Genomic DNA, 20,492 nt, shown 5'->3' with positions numbered 1-20,492 from the left:
CGCGCCCCGGCCTGGCCCGCGGGGGCCGCCTGCGCCGCCCGCCCTCCCCTTCTCCCCTCCCTCCCCGCCCGCCCGCCGCCCCCGCCCGCCGCGCTGGGAGGGAGCCGCGGGGGCGGCGGGGGGCGGCTTCGCCCGCGGGTGCGGGCCGGCGGCGGGCGGAGGCCCCGCACTTACCGCCCCGCCCGCCGGCGGCAGCGCCGGGACCCGCGGGGAGGGCGGCGGGGGGTGGGGTGGGGGAGCGGGTGGCGGAGGGAACGCGGGGCCTCCCCGGGGGTCGCCTAGCGCTGCGCCGCCCTCGGCCCACCCCGTGGGGCGACCTCGGCCCACCCGGGCCGCCGCGTCCCGAGCGGCCACCTGCACCGGGCCCCGTGAGGCCGCGGCCGGCTGGCCCGGGCCTCGCGCCCAGCCGGGCTGCCGTCCGGGGCCCCTGGGGTGCAGAGCCCTTCATCAGCACGCCCCGGGGGCTCACGCCAACCGCCCCGTGGGCAGGGACGTGCCCCCACCCGGGCTGTGCAGCCCCGCTGGTTGCATGGTCTCCAGCCAGGCTCCTGCGGTTCTGGTATCGGGGGCTTCTGCGGCACCCCTCTCCCTGGGACACTCTCCTGAACACCTCAAAGTAGCAAACTGACCGGGTTTGCTTGTGTCTAAGGCATCTTCAGCGCAGCACCTGAATGCAAATCAAAGCCACAAGCAATTAAGTATATACTTAACCGTTAATTACGTGTTTACACACATCAAGCACATCCTCGGCAGGCAGCAGGATGGGGCCCTGGGGTCCCCGCGCAGGGAGGGCTCCTCCTGTCTCCTTCTCTGCTGCCCCGGTGCCGTGGGGACAGGGGAGGACATGGGGGCACGGGGCGGGTGAAGGGGGCACCTGCACCGCAGCTTTGGGTGGCATCTGTGAGGGGTGCCTGCCATTTCTTTGGCAAGCACAGGGAAAACGGTTGTGGTGGGTGAAATTGCAAAAGGATGGATGTTTTTAAAACCAGACTTAGAAGCCTTCAAAACAGGCTTAGAAGACTTCATTATTTTTCCCCCCCTGGCTTTGATCAATCCTCTTTGCTCAGGCCCAGATCCACAGTGAGCTGCACTGCATGTCTGAGGCCTCAGCCACTGCAGCACCCGCTTCACCAAAAGCAGCTGGCAGGTACGGTGTGTGAAGAAATACAGCCATGTCACTGCAGGCTTCCGTGCAGCTTGACCTCAGTAAGCCAGCCTAAATATGGCTCACGTCGATGAAGTTTCCCATACTACTTCCTCCCTTAGGGGAGAGCCGGATGGTTTTTCTTGTCTCCTCTTACAGATAAGGCTGGTCCTGAAGCCCCGGCTCTGTGTAACGCTGGTACCATGCTGCTGCAGCAGGGAGGAAGGATGGCAGGGACTGAGCAGCTGTTGGCAGAGGACTCATCGGGGGTCCCAGCCCGCCAGCTCGGCTGTCGCTTTGTGCAATCTTGGGCGAGTCACCTGGCTCCTGCGGAGCTGGTCCTTGGCCCTCCCCGGGCATTTCTTCACTTTCCAAGAGCGTTGCAAAACAGTAGTTGTTCTGTTCAGAGTGACACTTGCGGTTTTTTCACACCTCTCAGGCTATCGGCTAGCTTTTTTTCATTGAAACCCCAGGACCAGAGTTGAGTGATTACGTAAAATTTGTTTGCATTAAAAAAAATAATTTCTCAGCCTTGTGACCCCAGATGAAAGTTTGTGGATATGTGTCCAGGGGACTTGGCTGCCTGGAGTGGCCTGATGGGGCTCGGGGGTACCCACACCTCTGAGAGTCCGTCTGCCTCAGGGAATCTGGAGCCCGCTTGGTTTTGACCACCCCCATCTGTGCCACGGTAGACCTCTGTGCTGATGCATCTGGTGGGCAGCTCTGAAAATGTGCAAAATATCACCCTTGCTCTGCAGAAATTCTGAATTAAGAAAAACAAACCCAAAAAAGGAGTCAAAGGGGTTTGCTAGTGCATGTGGAACACGTGCCCTCAGCCCTGCTGGGACCACGCCAGCCCTGCTTGCCCGTGGACCATTTGTTCTGCTCAGCAGAGATGCTCTTCCCAGCCACGGCGCAGGGGCAGCTGCAGCATTGCCCCCTTCCACCTCGCATGCCACTGCTGGCGTATCGCTTGGTCGTTGAAGAAATCCTGATGAGCACATAGGAAGCTAAACACCACATTCTTGTTGTTTTTACAACTAAAGAACCAAGAGGGGATACGGGAACTAAACCTAGAAGACTCAAAGCCTTCCTACTAAGTTGAAGCAGAGGGGTTCCCCTCTCCTGGAAGCTGGAGCCCTCTTTCCTCTTGACAGCATCCATCTGAGCCCTCCCGGCTGCTCTTGCTCACCCGATGCAACCCACAATGGGGAGGTGACCACTGAGAGAAAAGTTGCATTGGGAGCAAAGTGAGCCACGGCTCTGCAGATAATCCCTGGGGGGAGAAAGAGCTCACAGGAACTGTATTTATAAAGGGCAAGTCTATGCCAAACCTGACGAACTTTCCTTTACCCAGAATTATAACTGGAAATATAAAAAGCCACAGTGTTTGAAAACACATATTTACATTATATATGCCCCAAAGCAGAATAAACAAAGGTTAGATTTGTAAACTCTCCATCTTAATTAAAGCAGCACTACTTTGGACAAACCCACATAACAGGTGGCTTGAAGTGTTGTGTTATTTAATTTATACCTTCCAGCTCCCTTAGTCATCAGGCTGGGACAGTGATAGCATCAGCAGCCATCCTGCTGCCGCTCCGGTACCCGCGGCAAGTGTGCAAAGGGAATTTCCAGGGCACCAGGAAACATGTGGCCCCTTTACCACCATCCCGAAGCTGTTCTTTTCTGCCTTTTCAAACAAAAATCTTCCCTCCTTTCTCCCTCAGCTCTTCCCGGGCTGTCGGGAAGGACAGGAACACTGCTGGGGTGTCCCCCGCCTCCAGCGCCCGTGCCAAGGCTGGTTGTGGGGAGCCTCCTGGGGACTAGGGCAGTGCCAGGAGTGCCCCTCGGTGCCACAGCCATGCTCTGCCTGTCGCCGGCACTGCTGAAACCCCCGCGCAGCCCTTGGCTGCTCATGTGCCCTCCTACCACCCAGCATGCGGCTCCCCAGGGACATCCGCCTCCAGAAGAAGCAATACCCACAGTTAATTTATCAAATCCACCTCGCGGCGTGACTCACGCGGAGAGGAGCTGTTTCCTCCACCATGCTCAGCCACGAAACAGTTAATAAAGTGCCTATTTGCACAGGCGCCATTAGCTGCTGTCCTGCCTGCTCGGGGAAGCCGGGCAGGGCTGGGGGATGCGGCTGCCCTCCGAAAACCCGGGAGCCCCGGAAGGACCATCTAAACTCTACCTGTTTTATCCCGTTATTCTTTCAGAAGCCCCCTGTGCATTAGGACCTGTGGTCGGACATGAGCAATACAATTATAATTTGCTTTTCTGCTCTCTGCACATCTCCCACGGTTACAGAGCAGATGAGTTGGGCTGCGCGAGAGGCTGCCCCGCGGCAGGCATGGGCACCCATGCACCCTCCTCTCCCAGGACCTTCAAAGCCGCAGTGCTTTCCCCCAGCCCCTGCCTGCCTGCTGACGCGCCGTGCTCTGATTTCGTTCAGCAAGCATGCGCTTGCATCGCTAAGAATAGAAAATGTTGTCAAATATTTCAGCTTTAGAGGAGCCCCTTTCTGTTTGTGCTCTGCTCCCCAAGTGACACAGCGGGCTTTGAATTTCACAGCTCCATGGGGCTGAAGAGCCCTCAAGTGTGTAAATAAGCTGCAGTGACGTTACTAAGAATGCGTTCCCCACAGGCAGTTTCCCTTCAGCTGCTTCCCAAGTTTGTGTCTTCTCTGGTTTCTCCCTTTGCAGCCTCAACTTCCCTCTCAAACTGATCAGGGAAGCTAAAAAAGAGGCAGCAAAAGACATCACCGGGAAGCACAGGTTGAAGTAGAGCGTGCACCTGCTGCAAAGCCTCAGCCACCGATGGAACAGCCTCCCTGGCAGCACGGCCGTCCCATGCCGGCTCACACCATGGGAAGATTCAGTGTCCTCCAAAGAGCATCCCACCACAACCCAGTGCCCGCCAGACAGGTGCATCCCTGACCTGCAGCAAAGCCCAGGTGGAAGGTGCAATGGGGGCAGAAAACCCATTCTCTAGGCAGAGGGGAAGGGAAAGCTCTCACCAGACAGGTACCTACAGTTGTCATCTCTGCTACCATTAGAGCCTGCTGCCATCCATCCCTCCCTCCATCCCGCGCCCTCAGGCAGCAGTGGCAGCGATGCCCTGCCCGCACCATGCTGGGGCCACCACGCATGCCTGCCCCGGGGCTTGGCGAGATCGCTGCCGCTGCAGAGCACGCTGTCGCCTTCTCGTAATTAGCGCATCTGAAAGATCGCTCCACTTTTCAAAAGAGGAAAATAGGATGCAGGAAATTACCAGCTAGCTTGGCTGAATCACTGCAGAAAAGCACTACGACAATCAATGGAGAAGCAGCAAGAAGCTACTCAAAGGGAAAGAACCTCGTTAGCAGGGCTCAGCGGGGATGGCTGAACGCTGCTCGACTCTGTTTTCATGTTTTCAGCACCAAACTTCGAGGTGTTTGTTACTGCAGCAGCGATGTACAAGGAGGGAGGGAGGGAAACTGGAAAAGCCAGTGTGATGCCCACAGCAGTGGAGTCTGGTGCCATGAGAGCCACATGCTATCCTGGCAGCGGGGTGACTCTGGGTCCATATGGAGCCAGGTGTCAGCCCCCACTGCACGCTCGCTGGCCCAGGGCTCCCCAAGAGCCAAGTGATGCCCATGTGCCCCACCAGGCAGGAAAAGCATGGCCGCTCAGTGCTTTCAAGCATTCCTTGGTGAAAGCATTCCCATGCCAAACAGCCCTGCGATGGTCGCTCCCCTTCATGCAGTTCTGAACTTTTCCCTCCCTGCCGCACCTGGTGCACCCACTGTCCCCCTTTAGCCACGCTGCCGCACCTGCTACGGGAAACCTTCCCTGCCTTCCCTGGGATTCTGTCACCCTCCCTAATCTTTGCCCTCCCTGCAAATCCAGCACCATCCCCTCTCCCCGTGGTGCCACAGCAGGCAGATTCCCACTCTCCTGGAGCCTGAGCTTTGCTTTCCCCGGGCATGCAGCACCGCCGGGGGCTGGCTCCCTTCCTCCATGGCTCCGCCGCTTCCCTCTCAGCCCAGCGCACACCACGGCCGCGCGGGAGATGCTCAGCGCTTCCAGCCGGCACGGCCCGTGGGACGGCGGCCAGCGAGCCGCGGCCGAGGAGGAGCAAGCATGGCTATGTTTAGCCCTGCTGCCGGCAGGCAGCACGCCGGGAAAGTGGCGTTATCTCTTCCCACCTCCTTGTCGTCAGCTGTGCCGGAGCTAATCTCTGCTTGGCACCTTGAGCAGCAGAGCTGCCCTGCACAGCGAGCACCCAGTGTCCTTTTGTTATTATTTTGTTTATCTCCCTCAACTTTTTCCCACAAAGCAGCTGCGGAAGAGCTGCCCTCCCTGCCGTTCTCCACACTGGCCCTGCGGATGGGTGGCAGGCTGCTGGTTTTGCCACCGTCCTCAGGCACGTAAAAAATTACTGCCCGTGCCCCAAAAGCAAGGCCACCTGTCTCTGCTGCTGCCCACCGAGGGTGCACACCTGGGGGAAACCCTGGGGCAGCCCAGAGGCAGCCGGCACATGAGGGGTACACAGCGCTGAGGTGCCGATGCCACGCAGTGCAGATTGCCCACTCCTAACATCAAATACATGGTTCTATGCATATATATGATTTATAGATGATTTACACAGAGACAGGCATTTTCTGTTTCGTACAAGGACGTTTCAGAGACCCACCGGCAGGTGCTCACCAACCCCTGCCCCAGCGCACCATAAGCCTGTGCTGCACTTGGCACTTTGCCTTTGAGCAACGGCTGCTCTCCAAAAAAGCACCCGCAGTTTGATTTGAAAACTTCATGAGACAGAGCATGTACCAATTACTTAGTGGTGCACTCACTCCACCGGTTAATCACCAGTGACCATTTTTAGTAATAATTCCTGCGGGGCTGAGGACTGCAGGGAAACATCCGCTCCTGCCTCACTCCCCTTCCCACCATCTGCCCCGGCTCCTCCTGGGCTCGGGATGTACGGCAGCAGGCGCATAAGGTCAGTGCATTTAGGGAAAAACACGACCACTGAATTAGAGCAGCCGAGCCGACGAGGAAATCCTAGCGCTAATCCCTGATCTTTCACTGACACACGGCAAAGCTCAGGCAAGCCGGCTGCCTCCCTCCTCCCCAGCCACAGCTGGAAAACACGGATAATGCTGCATTACCTTCCCTGCAGGGCTGCTGCGATTAATAGCAGCAAAGAGCTCGAAATCCTTTGGGGAAGGGAACAGGGATGTTGGGGATTAGTACCCAGCTAGATGGTCATGGTCACCCGGGATCCACTCGTGCCTCTGCCAACACTGTGCCCCATTTTATTCTTCACTATTTAGTTTTTTTCCAGGACCTGGGTGGTGTTTAATCTCGTTTGGCAGCTATGGATTGTCTCCAAACTAATCAATGTTTGTGCATTTATATGCATCGCTCAGCTGATACCACGGGGATGAACATCCAGCACCAGCGGGAGCCTCGGGCAGAGCATCACCGCTCCAGCGGGGTGGGGGTGTTCTGCCCGAGGCTCCCGCCAACCAAGGAACCAACTCTGCACCTTGTTTCCAAGGGGTGAAAAAAATATTTGGCAACACCCACCGACTGCTGCGGAGCCAGGACGCAGGCACCCAGGCAGCTCCGGCTCAAACACATCTCAGTGCTGCCGGGAAAAGGTCTCGCATCACCCCACAAGCCAGGCAGGGGATGATGCTCCCCATGCCTTCTCTCCGGCCTGCAGCTTCGCGGTGTGCACTTTACAGATACACACGCGGGTGGGGATGGAGAGGCGATGTGGCCAAAGGAGGCAGAGGCCAATCCAACCCAGAGCTGCGCAGAGGAAGTTTTTCCCAAGTTTAAAACAGTATCAAAAATCACTAGAAAAACACAGACCTGCCCTTTGTCAGAAGGAAAATACCCAGAGTTCAGCAAACTGCCAAGTTTTTCGTTTTCCAATTTCCACTGGCGTGCTGGAGGCAGCTGCTTCCTGCAGCCTCTCGGCATCCCAGTGAGTAAAACGCTCCGCACCGTCCCTGCCGCGGGAGCCAGCCCAGTGCTGGAGCTCCGGGTCCACACTGGCAAATCTTCCCAGGTAAATATCTGCATGGTCTAAGTCAGGATCCATCACGTCACCAGCTTCGCAGAGTGCACCCAAGTCATGCAAAAACGGGTATTTTTTTTAAAAAATATTATACACGAAGCGTGAATCGTTAGCTGACTCATAGAAATATGAAACTCACTTAAGGGATGAATTAGAGCTATTAGAATACAGAGGTAATTACTCATGTGAACAATGCCCTTCTCAACTCTTTAATGATTACACAAATTAGTGCATAAAATTATGTTAATAGACCTACGACTGTTGCATGTACACGCAACCCCCCGGTTGGGAGGGGACGAGCAGCAGCGGGCTGAGCCAGGACGCTCTCGCCGCCCGGGACGGAGGCGAACGAGGGCCAGGCGAGGCTGCAGCCCGTCCCACGGGGCTGCCGGGCTGAGACGAAGCGCCGCGAGGAGCAGGCAGTGCGGGTGGGCACGTCAGGCTCTGCAGTCTGACTCACTCGCCTTCTTCAGGCGTGTGGGAGAGGGATTTTAGGGAGTATTTGTTGCACAGGGAACTTCCTGGAATCTCAGGGTTTTTTTGCTTTAAATTCAGCTATTTGAAACAGCTTCAACTACAATTCAGGATAAACTGCTCTTCGCTGTGCAGGTGCAGCAAGGATTATTTTGCACACGGCATAGTGGACTCTTACCAAAGCTGTAGCTATTTTTAGCCGATCTAGAAATTACTATAATTTTACTGTACAGCTAAAAACTATCTGCTGTTATCAGGAGTAAGAAATCTCAAGCCACGACTACCAGGAACAAATCAATGAATGAGTCTGCTGTTCTAAAGTAGAAGTTTCTGTTACAAAAAACCAAAACAAACAATTAAAAAAAAAACAAACTGTGGTTTCAAGGAGAAACCACGAGTTTTCTAACCATTTCTATTTCAGTGCTAACGTTAGGTTTATTAAGTACTCCGCTATCAGTATGATGTGCAATTAAGGACAGATTCCCTCCCTCCCCGCTGCACTTCCCAAACTGTTTGCACAATGAAGGCAGTATCGCGCTCCGCTGCCAGCGGGCAGCTGCGCCGGCCGAGGGCAGGACAGAGGGGCCACACAGCTCCGGGGCAGACAATTGCCCTCAGTGTACCAACAAAGCGGCACTATCGGAAGCGCAGGACCATCTGAAAAGGCAGATTCCCTGTGCACGAATGGCGGAGAGCTGCTCCAGCGCTGCCGCTTTCAAAGCGTGGTGGCACCAGGGAGGTAACGCCGCGGCTGCCAAGGGCAGCTACCTGCAACCAGCAGAGAAACCCACCCGCTTCCCTCCTTGCGATGGAAAATGAAATGACTTAGGAAAGGGGGTTATGCTTGGCTGGCCCCTCTGCTTTCACAAAGGCATTCCATCTTCTAATTACTACCCCTTCCCATTTTCTTTGGAGCTAATGGTCTATTGAAAACATTGAGTTTTGGGAAGAACATGTTCATTAAAAAAGAGAGACGTGGTGCCTTGTTTTTGATCTGTTTAAATCCTAGAAAACACATCCCCAGAACAAGCGCGCTGGCAGCACAGCTAGTGTGGTCCAACTCCGCCTTCCAGCAGAACCTGTTTCCACTAATTTACGCAAGACATTAAAATAGATTGAAGTTTTACCCAACAGCCACAGCTGGGTGAGCAGATGACTCGCAAGGTCCATGCCTGGAAGCCAGCATTCCCCAGGAGGGAAGTTAAGCCGGCGCTGACTCAAGTTCATTTTCATCCTCAGCCCCAGAAGCCAAAGTGGGGGAAGAGGTGGCACAGGGCTCCCCGGGCTGTGCCTGGCAGGAGTGACTGCTCCAACACTCAGCTGAGCCCAAACCAGCTCAGTAACCAAGGTAATGAACTCATGGACATGCGGTGTAATTAAAACCTGAGTATGTCAGAAGGCAGACTCCTCCACTTAACTTTTCCTAGTGCTACCAAAACTGGTTTATAGCACATTTCTGAGGTATTAATTTAATTCCTCTATTTGTGAGGTCCATTACGTCAACCAGAGAACACAACACTCTCCCTGAAGACAGTGAGCCATGCTGGCTGCTGCGATGAGAACCAGAGATTAAAAACCAAGGCAGCTGGGGAAAGCCTCAGTTCACCCAGTGAAATGGGCTTTTCCTACTCCATCAACTGCACATCTGGCTGTTAAGATTACAACAGAAGAGATTTTACAGAGAAAAAAGGTCTAGAGGCATGAAACGCACCAGAGCTCTGCACTGTGAACTGTTTTATTACAGGATCTCAAAGCGCTTTACAAACACCAGCGCTGAACAGCATCACGAGGTACACACCAGCTGGTACACACGGGAGAACAAAGCCGGCGGGCTGGTCGCAGCACGCGCGATGCTGGGGCAGATGCGCAGCAGCGGGAACAGGGAGCAGCAGGTCATCCGCCGCAGTGACTCGGCCTCTCTCCCCTCGGTGGGGAAAGGCAAAACAAGAACTCCAGCGTTGCTCCATTCCCTTCCATTTCCGAAGTGAAACAAAAAAGCAGCATTTCCACTTAATGGGGAGGATCAGCAGCCTCTCGCAGAGGTATGATGTCCATTGGGTCTTTAAGAACAACATCTGGAGCTTTGCAACGAAGGTGACACTGTCCACAAATCCCGGCGCAGAGAAACGCCAGTGTTACTGCCTCCTCCTCGGCGGCGTTCGGTGCCCTGCCGCGCTCCCGCCCCGGGGAGGAACGGCCTTTCCGCAGGGTGATGTTTACTACAGCTGCAAACCACTTTGAGACAATCTCTGACGCAAACAATTGTCAAGTATTTCCCACTCGCATAGTTCAGCTGCACACCACAGCGCTGCGAGCCGAAGCGTCGCCGCTCTCCGCACGCAGCCCTCACCTGCCAGCTCTCCAGCACCAGGACCAAGCCTGGCACTTTCAAAGCCCCCCCCGCACCCCTAATGTTACAGCATGTTCAGATGCTTCTGTGTCCTGAAGTCAGCTGAACCACCCCTTACATTAGTGCTCCAGAACATTAATTAGCTCCTTATAAACTTGCCTAGAACCACCGGCTCTGCCTGGACTCCCTGGGTCAGAACCCAGACTCTGGTATTTCAGAGAGGGGACTGTAATCCCGCCTCCTTTGCTCTTCCTTCCCCATGAGGTTCACTTTCTTCCCAACCCCTACGCGCTCAGAAAGCGATCCTCTCCAAATACTTTAGTGCAGTCAAACTAAACTTCAGGTTTCCTTTTGCAAAAGAAAAGGTTTTGCTTCTCTGAGCACGCTCATAACCTTTGCTTTAAAACTGCTCCCATTTCACCTTTTTTGAACACAGGTGACAGAACTGAGCAACACAGAGGATTTGGGGTTTTTTGGGCCAAACTTCCCTTTTCTGTAAAGGCGCACACCTCCGTGCCCTGCCCACTCCCCTTGTTTCCCACACCCTGACCAGCCAACTTCTCGGGCAAGGGCCACCCCACCTTCGCACCTCCCATCTCACCCCACTCAGCTCTACAGCTCTTCTTTTCTTCCCATCCAGCATCATCCCACGGCCACTCGAGCACCAAAGTTAAGTCTGTTCTATCCACAACATCGCTTCCACCTCCCCCCTCAAATGCAGTGCTTCGCTATCAGGATTTCATAGTTCTTGGAAAAAAGTACATCTCATATACACATCTTTGGCCATACAGTATTTCTGCAGGGAGACAACATTCTGTAACAAACTCCTGTCGCCACACACAGCACCCTTCACGGAGTTAGGCGTGCCAGTGTGCCAAGCTCACAGCCCAAATCTGTGAGTCCTGCCCCAAACAGAAATACCACCTTACAATACAGCAACCCTCCTGCCCCACTCCGTACAGGACGCTCTGTTTCCCTGCCATACAGAAGCAACCTACAGCCATCCATCTCCAAAAGCAGAATGTACATTATTTACACAAGTACCCTATTTAGACATTAACCTGATCACCACCTGCTCTGCGCTCCCTCAAACTGGCAATTTTATCACGCAGAAAGCAGTGCCTTTCCGCTCCATGCCAACACCCTGCTCTTTAATTCACTGGAAACCAAACATATGCAAAGCAAGCAATGTAATTGCATCAGACAACCAAAGGAACACTGGCTTACTTCCTATTGAGCAACGAGAATATTCCCCCAGGGAAGGTGCCGTGTTTCCAGCCTGGCCTGGAGCTGCGCACGCCACAGGGGCACGATCACCCCACGCCTACGGCGGTGGCTCAGCGACCTGCCACCGGTGACCCGGCTCCTCCATAACCCGCATCATTCCTCGCCTCCCGCACGCTGCCTCCAGTCCGCCAAACCCTCCAGACAGCAGGCGTCGGGGAGGTTTACACACACGTTTCTACCCGTATTTATTTTCAAGAGGATTGTGGGGGGCAGAGCTGAGCCTGATTAATCTCGCATTTTCCCTCTGTGATCTCTTCAGAAGAGTATCGTTAGCAACAACATTAATACTAAAGCATCCTCTTTTAAGCAGTGAGAATTCTTTCTTTTCCCCCCTTTTCACCTACTCATATAATAAATTCCACCCATTTCCCAGGGAACTGATCCTTTATTTGGAAGAAGCTCAAACATCAATGCTTCCTGTGAAACACTACATCTCTGTTCGACACAAAAGCCTTTTGTCTGAAAACTTGCGATTTAACAATGCTACAGTGGCAAAGACTAAGACTCTTAGCAACAAATGATGACAACCATGCATGTTTTTTTAAAAATTTTATTTGTCAAAGAAAAAAGGCAATAGCCAATTGAAAACCTACTTAATCTTTAACTCCAATTTTTGTCTTTAAATTTAGAGAAATGACTTATTTACTTTTTTTAAACAAACCCCCCTTTTTCCCCTTTAACATTTACCATCTACTCGTGCTGAATCCTTCCAAGGAGATTGCTCCAGCGTACCTCTCCAGGTCCTCGCTTTGCTCCTTTTACCAAAAAAATGAAAAACTCCATCGTGCATCTTAAGGGCTCCAATCGTCAAAAATAGGAAAAAAATATCTTTGGAATAGCCAATTGAGTTGAATAAAAAAAAATCCACACGAATGCGGTTTGGTTGGGGCAGGAATCCACTCCTATGTTCCTGGTAATTTGATCCCGCTCCATGAATCCTTGTAATTCAGCCTCCCTATCCTATCCACATTATGATTTGAATCCAATGATCCAGCTCCAAGGATTGGGATCCAGTGAGCCCTCTCCAATCCAAACCTTTATAACCAGCAAAACCAAAAAAGAGGAGGCAAAAAGTTAGATACTGTAATGAAAAAATAGGATTCTGGGGAATGATCAGTTATGTTTGCCATCAATTAATACAGATGTACATTAATAACTATCAATTCCCCAAAACAAACTTCTGAATGGTGATGCTCAGATAATTTTTCAGAAATGTTAATTACTATTTGGAGGAAACATTGTAATATTTACAATATGTCAACTGAAAATGCCAACATACTCATCGCTCGTACGGTGGTGCACTACAGGTTTTGTGGTTGCAAAAAATGTTCATGAAACTGGAAAAGCTTACTGCTAAAGCTATCCACCTACTGTATGTCTAAACTATAGCTAGCACTCCCAGCTGGAAGGTAACAAAATTAACTAACTGGAGTTTTCAAACATATCGGTGAGTCAATTGTGAATTAGTCTGAGGGGGCAGGGCTGAGACTTAAGAAATTACTCCCAACAAGGTTTTTTTTTCTATTTTTGCTTTCATTCTGATACTTAAAAAATGAAATAGCAACGCTGTATCAGTCACACAGAGGACATGCAGATTTTAGCAGTATTGATATTATACTCGGATTTAAAGATACCCTTGATCTACTACAAGTGTACGAATACTATGTTACATTAACACTTGTAACCAAATGCTGCATGACAAAGTAAACCAATACTCCCACCCCGGTCCCAGTTTATTCCTTTAAAAAAAAACTAGAATGGAATAGAGAATTACGAAAGCAAGTATTTAGCCACAATTGCCCCCCCCAAAAAAAAATTTAAAGAAAAGAGCAATTGTAGTCTGCGGTAACTAGAACATGCCTGAAGTGACACGTAGGTGCATGTACTCAATTAACCTGTCTCTCAGTATAAGGTCAATACTGCCAAGTTCATCTGTGACAATAGCACTTGGAGTCATACCATTGCCTCCATTATTGATCTGATCCTCCTCAATCCTCCTTTTGACAATCCTAAAATGATTGACATGTGCTCCACAATCCTTTAATCCAAAGCATTCTTAATCCATCTCTTCAGATATGTCTACAGAAAGACACACGAAAAGGCAAGATAAAATATAAGATCCCCCAGAAGAGACAAGTTAGCCACAAACATCCCAACATCCCCAGCTCGTATAAACCATAGCTGAACACTGAGACATTTACACAGCAATACCACAGTTCGAAGAATGTTGGTACTTAACTAGAACTAAATTGAAACAATCCTGACTGACATCAGTTAAAATACAATTTACCAAAGACATGAGGGGAATGTTGATGTTAAGGAGCAAATACTCACTAGGGATTTTACACAAGAATGCAATTCAACACTTCAGCCATTTCGAATAAAACAGTTTGAATTAAAAAAAAAATGAAAGACTGTACTAAGTAAAGGAAAACTGTGTACAACATGGGGTTCTACAAAAAGATCAGAGCTAGTGATCATTTATGTACGAGATCGGGATCTGCTGTGGCGGGGAGAGTAGCGTGGAGATCCTCTGCTTCTTCTTGGGGAATAACTGCGGCTTCTGCTGTTGCTTCGACTACGGCTTCTGCTACGACTACGGCTGCGTGACCGAGATCTTCCATAGCTTGGACTTCTTGGGCCATCAACTTTAACACGGATGTAGGCAGTTTCTCCCTATTGAATAGACAGAACTTTCGATTGAAAAGTCTAGGCTTTAGGGCCATCTTTTTAGGCATGCTGACAGACTGAAGATATCATTTACTACCGCACAGAAATAGACACAAATGCTTTAAAGTCTATCTCCTGAAAAACTGACCACCAACTTATTTAGCTGCTTTATATATAACCAATAAACACCACACATTCCTTACCTTCAAATCCTACTGTTAAGCCCCTTGTATCCAATTCTGGCCAAAGAAAGTAAGTATGAAACCTACCTCATGAGATCTAAATTTAGTGTTATCCAGTTTTCGCACAGCGTAGGTCATATCTTCCTTCCGTACAAACTCCACGACACCAGTGCCATCTCGGAAAACATCAGCATAACATACATCACCTGCTTCACGCATGTGATCCTTTAAATCCTGCCAGCTTCCACTTGGAGGCAGCCCTATATAAAAAGCAAGGTATTACTTTAAAACCAGATTATATTCTCACTTCCTGTAGTTACAGAGGCAGCTCGCAGCAAACAAGAGACTATTTAGGAAGCAGACAGGCTGCCTCGAGGAGCTGCTAGCCTCACACGGCCAGCATTCCTCCCAGGCTACGCCAGGCGATGCTTTTTAAGAAACAACTCGGAGCTACACCACCCCTCTCGCTGGGAAGCTTGCCTGGAGGACCCCGGGGGAGCACTTGAGTTTAAAAGAGAGAAGTGACTCACCCGAGACGATCACTCTGTACTCCGAGCGCCGGGACGGGGGGCCGTACCTGCCCCGGGGGGCTCCGCCCCCTCCTCCGCCGCCGCCGCCTCTGCCGGTGCCCCGGCCGCTCCGAGGGAACTCCACGCGGAGGCGATACCCATCGTAATCGTAGCCGTCCCGCCCGTAGACGGCGTCCTCCGCGTCCCTGCGGGACGGGACGGGGCGGTGAGCACTGCCGCCGCCCCCCCGCGCCGCGCCCTGCCCACGCACCGCCCCCCCGCCTTTGTTCCCGCTTCCCGCCGGCCCCACCCCGCACCGCCCGCCTCGCCCTCCCCCCAACCCCCCGCCGCTCCCCCCCGCAACGGCGCGGGGGGCCCGTTAGCGTGGCCCGAGGAGGGAGGGGAACGGTGCTCCGCGGGAGCGAAGAGGCGGCTGCCGGTGGCCGCCCCTACCGCGGGCCCGAGGCCGGGGGACACGGCACAGGCCGCGGCGGGACCCGGGCCGTCCCCGCTCCCAGGGGAGCGCCCGAGGGTGGTGGTGGGGGTCTTACCTTGGGTCCTCAAACTCGACGAAAGCGAAGGGCGGGCCCCCGCGGCGGTTCTTGAGGTCGATGTCGCGGATGGCCCCGTACTTGTAGAAAACGTCCTCGATGTCCTTGGTGCGGATGTCGGGGGGCAGGTTCCCCACGTAGATACGGCAGTCGTTGTTGCCGGCTGGGCCGCGGATCACGCCCCCTCCGGACATGGCAAGGTCAGCAATGGCTGCGGCGGTAGAGGGGCCGGAGCAGGGAGAGCGGGCGGGCGGGCGGGCGCGGGGCCGGGCCGGGCAGACGGGAGCACACACGCCGCCTCCCCCAACAACCGCTTCAAAATGGCGACCGCAGCTTCCCCTCGCGCTCCTACTACGCGCAGCGATTTCACCCCGGGACGCAGCACCTCCCCCGCTGACGGCGAACTAGACGGCGCTCGCGTCTTCCGCCGCGTCCTCACTCCTCCGCCCTGCGCATGCGCTGATTCGGAGGAAAGTAGTTCCTACTCTTTCGCCCCTCGGCGGCCCCACCTAAGGGGCCGAACCCACGCTGGCAGCGCAGCCCGGGGTGTGGGGCTGTAGTAAGCTCGATTCTCCCTCGGAAAGCTCCACGGTGCCCGCGGTAGGGGAAGAATGCACTCCGCAACCACCGTTAATACGGCGGCAAGCCGTGTGGCGTCACGTCCGGTGCGGCGCCCGCGCCAAGAAGGCCCGGCCGGGGCAGGGGAGGGTGTATCCCACAATGCGCCGCGGCGGCGCTTGGCGCCAAGGCGCGGGGCGCGTCCCACAATGCACTGCGCGGGTGGGCGGCTGGGCCGTGTGCAGCGGCGGGAGGGGCGGGATGGCGGCGGGACGGAGGGAGCGGGCGGGCGGGCGGGCGGGCAGGCAGGCAGGTCCCCGCCGGGTGATGAGGGGCTGCGGCTGGAAGGTGGTGACGGCTCTGTCGTGTGTTGGCGTGCCCGGGGGCCGTGGGGAAAAGGCCTCTGCCCGCTCCTCGGGCGGACAGGAGGGCCGAGGGTAGGACGGAGGCGAGCTGGGAGCGGCTCGGCCGCGTTGAGGTAAAATGGCTGCCCCGAGGGCACAGGGAGCTGAATCCAGGCCTGGGTCCGCTGCTCAGCCATGTGAGCATCCTGCTGCAGCATCCCTTAAGCAGGCATTAAATTTTAGGGCCGTTGGTTTTTGGGGTTCCCCCCCTTAACTGTGCTCTCCCATTTCTGAACGCTATATTGTGTTTCCTGGGGGCTCTTATATCAGATTAACCTCATGATTTGCTCTCAAAGGATACTCAAATCTACTTTCCAGGCTAACTTTGAACAGAACAAACCTTAAGAACATTCCTGGTTTTGTTCTGTGTCTATGTAAGTTAATAAAAGTGGAGAAACAAAAAAGCATTTGAGGCAAAGTCAAGTCTCAAGTGAGCACGTTTATGAAAACATGATCTGAGGGCTGTGTGCTCCGGCAGAATTGGGTGCTATGTGATGCATCTTCAGAGGTTTAATGTAGAGTTACATGAGAAATCCATACAAAAGGGGGCAGAAAAGGTTTTCTTGGGGAAGAGGCAAGAAAATAGGTACGACTATGTCATGTTTATTAGATCATAATTTAAATAAAGTCTCTTTAAAACACCAGTATAGTAGTCTAGTTTGTCACAAAGCTCTAGAAGATGTATTACGGCAGTAAATGTACTTTTAGACAGACAAACGACTTCAGCGTGCCCCAAAACCTTAGAGCACACCAGCTCTTCCCTGGCGTGTCCCACCTTGCCCTAACCCAACACAACTTGTTTTCCTGCAATCCACAAGATAAAACAGATATGCGAGGGATACTTCTAAAAAATTTTTTAAATAGTTGTACTTTTGCAATGGGGATGTCTCATTTATCCCTTGGTATCTTTTGTATCGGCACAAGCAAGTCCGCGTGGTGCCAGAAGGGTTGAGTCACTATAACCACCGTGATGGGGTTAAAGTAGTAGAGCGTGTAGAAAAACCCTTTAGGCTCCTAAGTTAATTAAGGGATTTTGAAAAATGTGTCATGCCTCTTCAGTAGAGTCTGTTACGCATACTTCATTTTTTATGTGTTAATTAAAAATGCATATTCCTCTAGAAAACAGCAATCCTGATGACTTAACAGTTAGAAAAATATTTTCGGTGTAACGCTGTAACATGTTTGACTGTTATAAATGCCTTTCATTTTTCTCTCGTGTAGGTTGAAGAACGGTAATGTGCTTTGCTCTAGTGATTTTTAACATTGGTAATATCTATGTTAGATTGCTAGTGGTTTAAATAAAGACTGCTATTAATCATTAAAAGATGTTATGAGAAGGACCATCTTCAGAAGTGGCGGTTTGCAAAGTATCAACTACGGAGTATCTGGGGATTTTCTACATCTTTAAAAGCCTGTTATGGTTTCCCAGTTCTGTTTGTAGCAGAGTGTGAAATGGTGAGACGGTGACTGCAGTGGCCCTGTGGTCCCACCGTTGATCTACGTGACTTCGGTGGGTGATTTTGGGCAAATACATTTTTTGTACCAGGGCAATTTAACAAGCTAATTCAGTTATTTGCCAGCTCAGTAGAAATCCTTGTTGCGTATTAAAGTAAAAGAACAACTCCTCCCCCTGCAAAAAAGAAAAACCAAATCTCAGCGACCCTGAATATGCTTTTCCCAGGTGTAGGGAAGGCTCCGTCCTTTGCCAAGAAATGAGTCCTTATTTTCAAAAGCTTATTAAACTGCTGAAAGTTATTCTTAAAGGCATCATAAAATAATGGTAAGTCTGCCTGGTTTGTGAAAACCCTGTTGCGTAATTTCCTTTGTGTGTTAATAATCCTCATAACTGCTTTAAATGATTGCCTTAATTACCTTAATGAAGTGTCTACAGAAATATTGAATGTTTTCTTCCTCATTACCTTTTTTAGCTCTGTTATCAGCGGAGCGCTTAAAACAGTTGGATAAGCTGCAGAACGTTTATTTGCTTTGTCAGAGTTGCTTTTGGCTTTCTGGCAAAATGTGTATGTGGAGAATCATTCAACATTAATTATGTATAAAATAAATTACTGGGAAGGAAATGGCAAAAAATCTTGCTTAAAAAAAAGCCAACTACTGTAAAATGACAAGCTTTCATTCTCAGAATGAGTAATGAAAACCAGGGCTTTCAAATGGAGAATATTGACGAAAAATGCAAATATTAACGGTGTAACTCAGTACGGGACGTGTCTCAGCATGTGGAACTTACCCAGGTGGAGCTGTGCTGGAGAACACTGTTGCAGCTGCTCCTCAGTCTGTTTTAGGTCTTCTCACATAGAGAAAGAAAACCAGCAACTTTGGTTTGGCCCTTTCTGGCATTTTCACAGCCTTCCTTCCTCTCCCCTTCATTCCCAGACCTCCCCACGGTGCACTCTTCGCTCTTTGCAAATAACCATCCCAATGCTGCAGGTGGGTCTTTTTAGGCAAAGGTATTGAAATGCTTTATAAGGGGGTCACTGCCCATTTTTATTTACGACAAAAGAAAGGCATCGGCAGCAAGGCGTTTTCCCCAGGAGGAGCTGGCAGCGTTTGGGGCCACAGCCCGTGTCTGAGCGGGGTGGGTTAGGTTGCAGTTCTGCGTGCTGGCTTTCATCGCCTTTACTGCTCACCTGGCTCTGTTAGCGAGAACCTGTTTGCTCTAAGTCGCAGGCAGCCTCCTTGGTATGGTACAATCCAGCTGGGATTAGTCTTGACTGATCTTACTTTGTTGCAAAATAACAGTTCATCAGCGCTCAGATTGTTTGGAAGAAAAGGGTCATTTTTAAAACAGCATCTTAAGTTGTAACATATTTTTTTGGAGAACTAAGCTTTGAATTGTCCAAACCTGCTGTTTCCCTCCCGTAACAGTTGTTCTGAATATGCTGTTTGAGTCGTTTCTTTTGGCATTTGGACAGTAACACAAAAACTGCACAGTGTCTTTTGAGCTTGAAATAGAAAGCTGATGTTCTGGGGGCTTTCAGTTGTAAATGGTGCCTCAATGTTATCAAAGTTTGCATGTAGGAAAAAAGCAAAAATAGAGTGTGATTTTTTTCAAAGAAATTCTGAGTATGTTGATAAAGCAAGGAAAGTGTGTGTAAGTCTGAAAATGTTTCCCGTAAGAGTGGATGATGGCAGAGCTCATTTTATTTATGTAGATTTATAGGTAAGCGAAAAGGTTTCATATGCACATGCTGTAGCATGTCTTGATGCAAAGGAAAAACACAGCACACTGATAGCGTGCATTTTTCCTGAAAGCTGGCCTGAAAGGACACACTCAGGCAGAGATTTAAAGAAGGAAAGCCACCCAGAAGAGCAGGCTGCATCGACTGGCATTTTCCATAGGTAACACCGCCTGAATTCAAATCACGCCTGGAAGGCATGGTGAAAATGCTCATTTTTATAAATTCCAAAACATTGCTTTTTTTCCTTCAATAGAACAGCTACACCATTACAGCTGTTAAGTACGATGTGCTTGGCGGAGCTGTGATCATAAGGTCCCCAGAGCAGGCTGCTGAGGTCTTCGCGGGACCCTGCGGCACAGCCCAGACCCGCTCCTGCGGCGGCAGCAGCGCAGGACCATGAGCCACCTCATCACCCCGGGCTGGTCTCCAGCAACCTGCCGGGCTGGCTGGAAGGGCACGAGGAAGCAGAATGTAGTTAAATCATGTGTGGTAATTTGTCTTGCTAGTAGCAATTAAAATTAATAATAAATAAAAATTTTTTTAAAATGAGGGGTTTGATGTAGTTTCTGCTGTCTTGTTTTTATGTTACTCTCATTTTCAGCGCAGGTTTCACCTTTGATTCCCACATGCCAGCGCACCGCGTCTGGAGGTGCGTAGGGGAAGGGGCAGCAGCTAGCACAGACTGAAAAGTTTAAATAAGCCCCCCAAATCTATTTTAATTATTTCCCTGATAAAACATTTACGTTCATACGGGGCTCTGCGGGCTCCTTCTGCCCGCTCTCTGTTGCTCCCTGTCTCCTGCTGTCACTGAACGTTGCAGCAGCCGGTTTCATTGCTCTTCCCTCCCCGTGCCTGGTGGGATGCTTCAAAGCCTGATGTGGACGGAGGAAAATGAATGCAAACTGTTAATGGAAATAAACCTGCGAAGGTTTATTCCTGCTGAGGAATAAATAAGCAAAAAAGAGTGTATTTGTTCAGGTTACTCTTTTCAGAAAGATCCTTGTGGTTAGGCGGGGACTTGCCGGCGAGGGTTTCCCCCACAGCCACTCCTTCGCTCCTTTTTCTTTTGCTATTTTTATTTCTCTGGG

General features: G+C 51.4%; 1 protein-coding gene and 1 long non-coding RNA gene across 3 annotated transcripts; one reads left to right on the top strand and one right to left on the bottom strand.

The window, feature by feature from the left end:
- Window positions 1–11,867: 11,867 nt before the first annotated feature.
- On the bottom strand, window positions 11,868–15,871 carry SRSF1 (serine and arginine rich splicing factor 1). Its single transcript, XM_064468134.1, has 4 exons — window positions 15,246–15,871; window positions 14,716–14,900; window positions 14,273–14,445; window positions 11,868–14,009 (listed from the first exon to the last, which is right to left on the bottom strand). Exons 1-4 carry the CDS (start codon window positions 15,437–15,439, stop codon window positions 13,815–13,817), a joined length of 747 nt encoding a protein of 248 aa, XP_064324204.1. The 5' UTR covers window positions 15,440–15,871; the 3' UTR covers window positions 11,868–13,814.
- On the top strand, window positions 15,337–19,942 carry LOC135316128 (uncharacterized). Of its 2 annotated transcripts, none has more exons than XR_010375574.1 (4): window positions 15,337–15,445; window positions 18,599–18,652; window positions 19,478–19,564; window positions 19,658–19,942. It is a non-coding gene; the product is annotated as an uncharacterized LOC135316128 (long non-coding RNA). The 2 variants fall into 2 exon arrangements; XR_010375573.1 differs by lacking the exon at window positions 15,337–15,445 and adding an exon at window positions 16,087–16,281.
- Window positions 19,943–20,492: the final 550 nt, after the last annotated feature.

The sequence above is a fragment of the Phalacrocorax carbo genome, chromosome 17 (genome assembly GCF_963921805.1).
Source record: "Phalacrocorax carbo chromosome 17, bPhaCar2.1, whole genome shotgun sequence".
In the NCBI taxonomy this organism is placed as follows: Eukaryota; Metazoa; Chordata; class Aves; order Suliformes; family Phalacrocoracidae; genus Phalacrocorax; species Phalacrocorax carbo.
This window is presented reverse-complemented; position numbering and strand designations above follow the sequence as displayed.

Bases quoted from the DNA above. Each gene is read 5' to 3' on its own strand.
- SRSF1 (XM_064468134.1), bottom strand. From the start codon at position 15,439: ATGTCCGGAGGGGGCGTGATCCGCGGCCCAGCCGGCAACAACGACTGC. The intron at 14,901-15,245 runs GTAAGACCCCCA...CCCGTCCCGCAG, and splicing joins GTCGAGTTTGAGGACCCAAG to GGACGCGGAGGACGCCGTCT. The intron at 14,010-14,272 runs GTAGGTTTCATA...TCTATTCAATAG, and splicing joins CTAAATTTAGATCTCATGAG to GGAGAAACTGCCTACATCCG.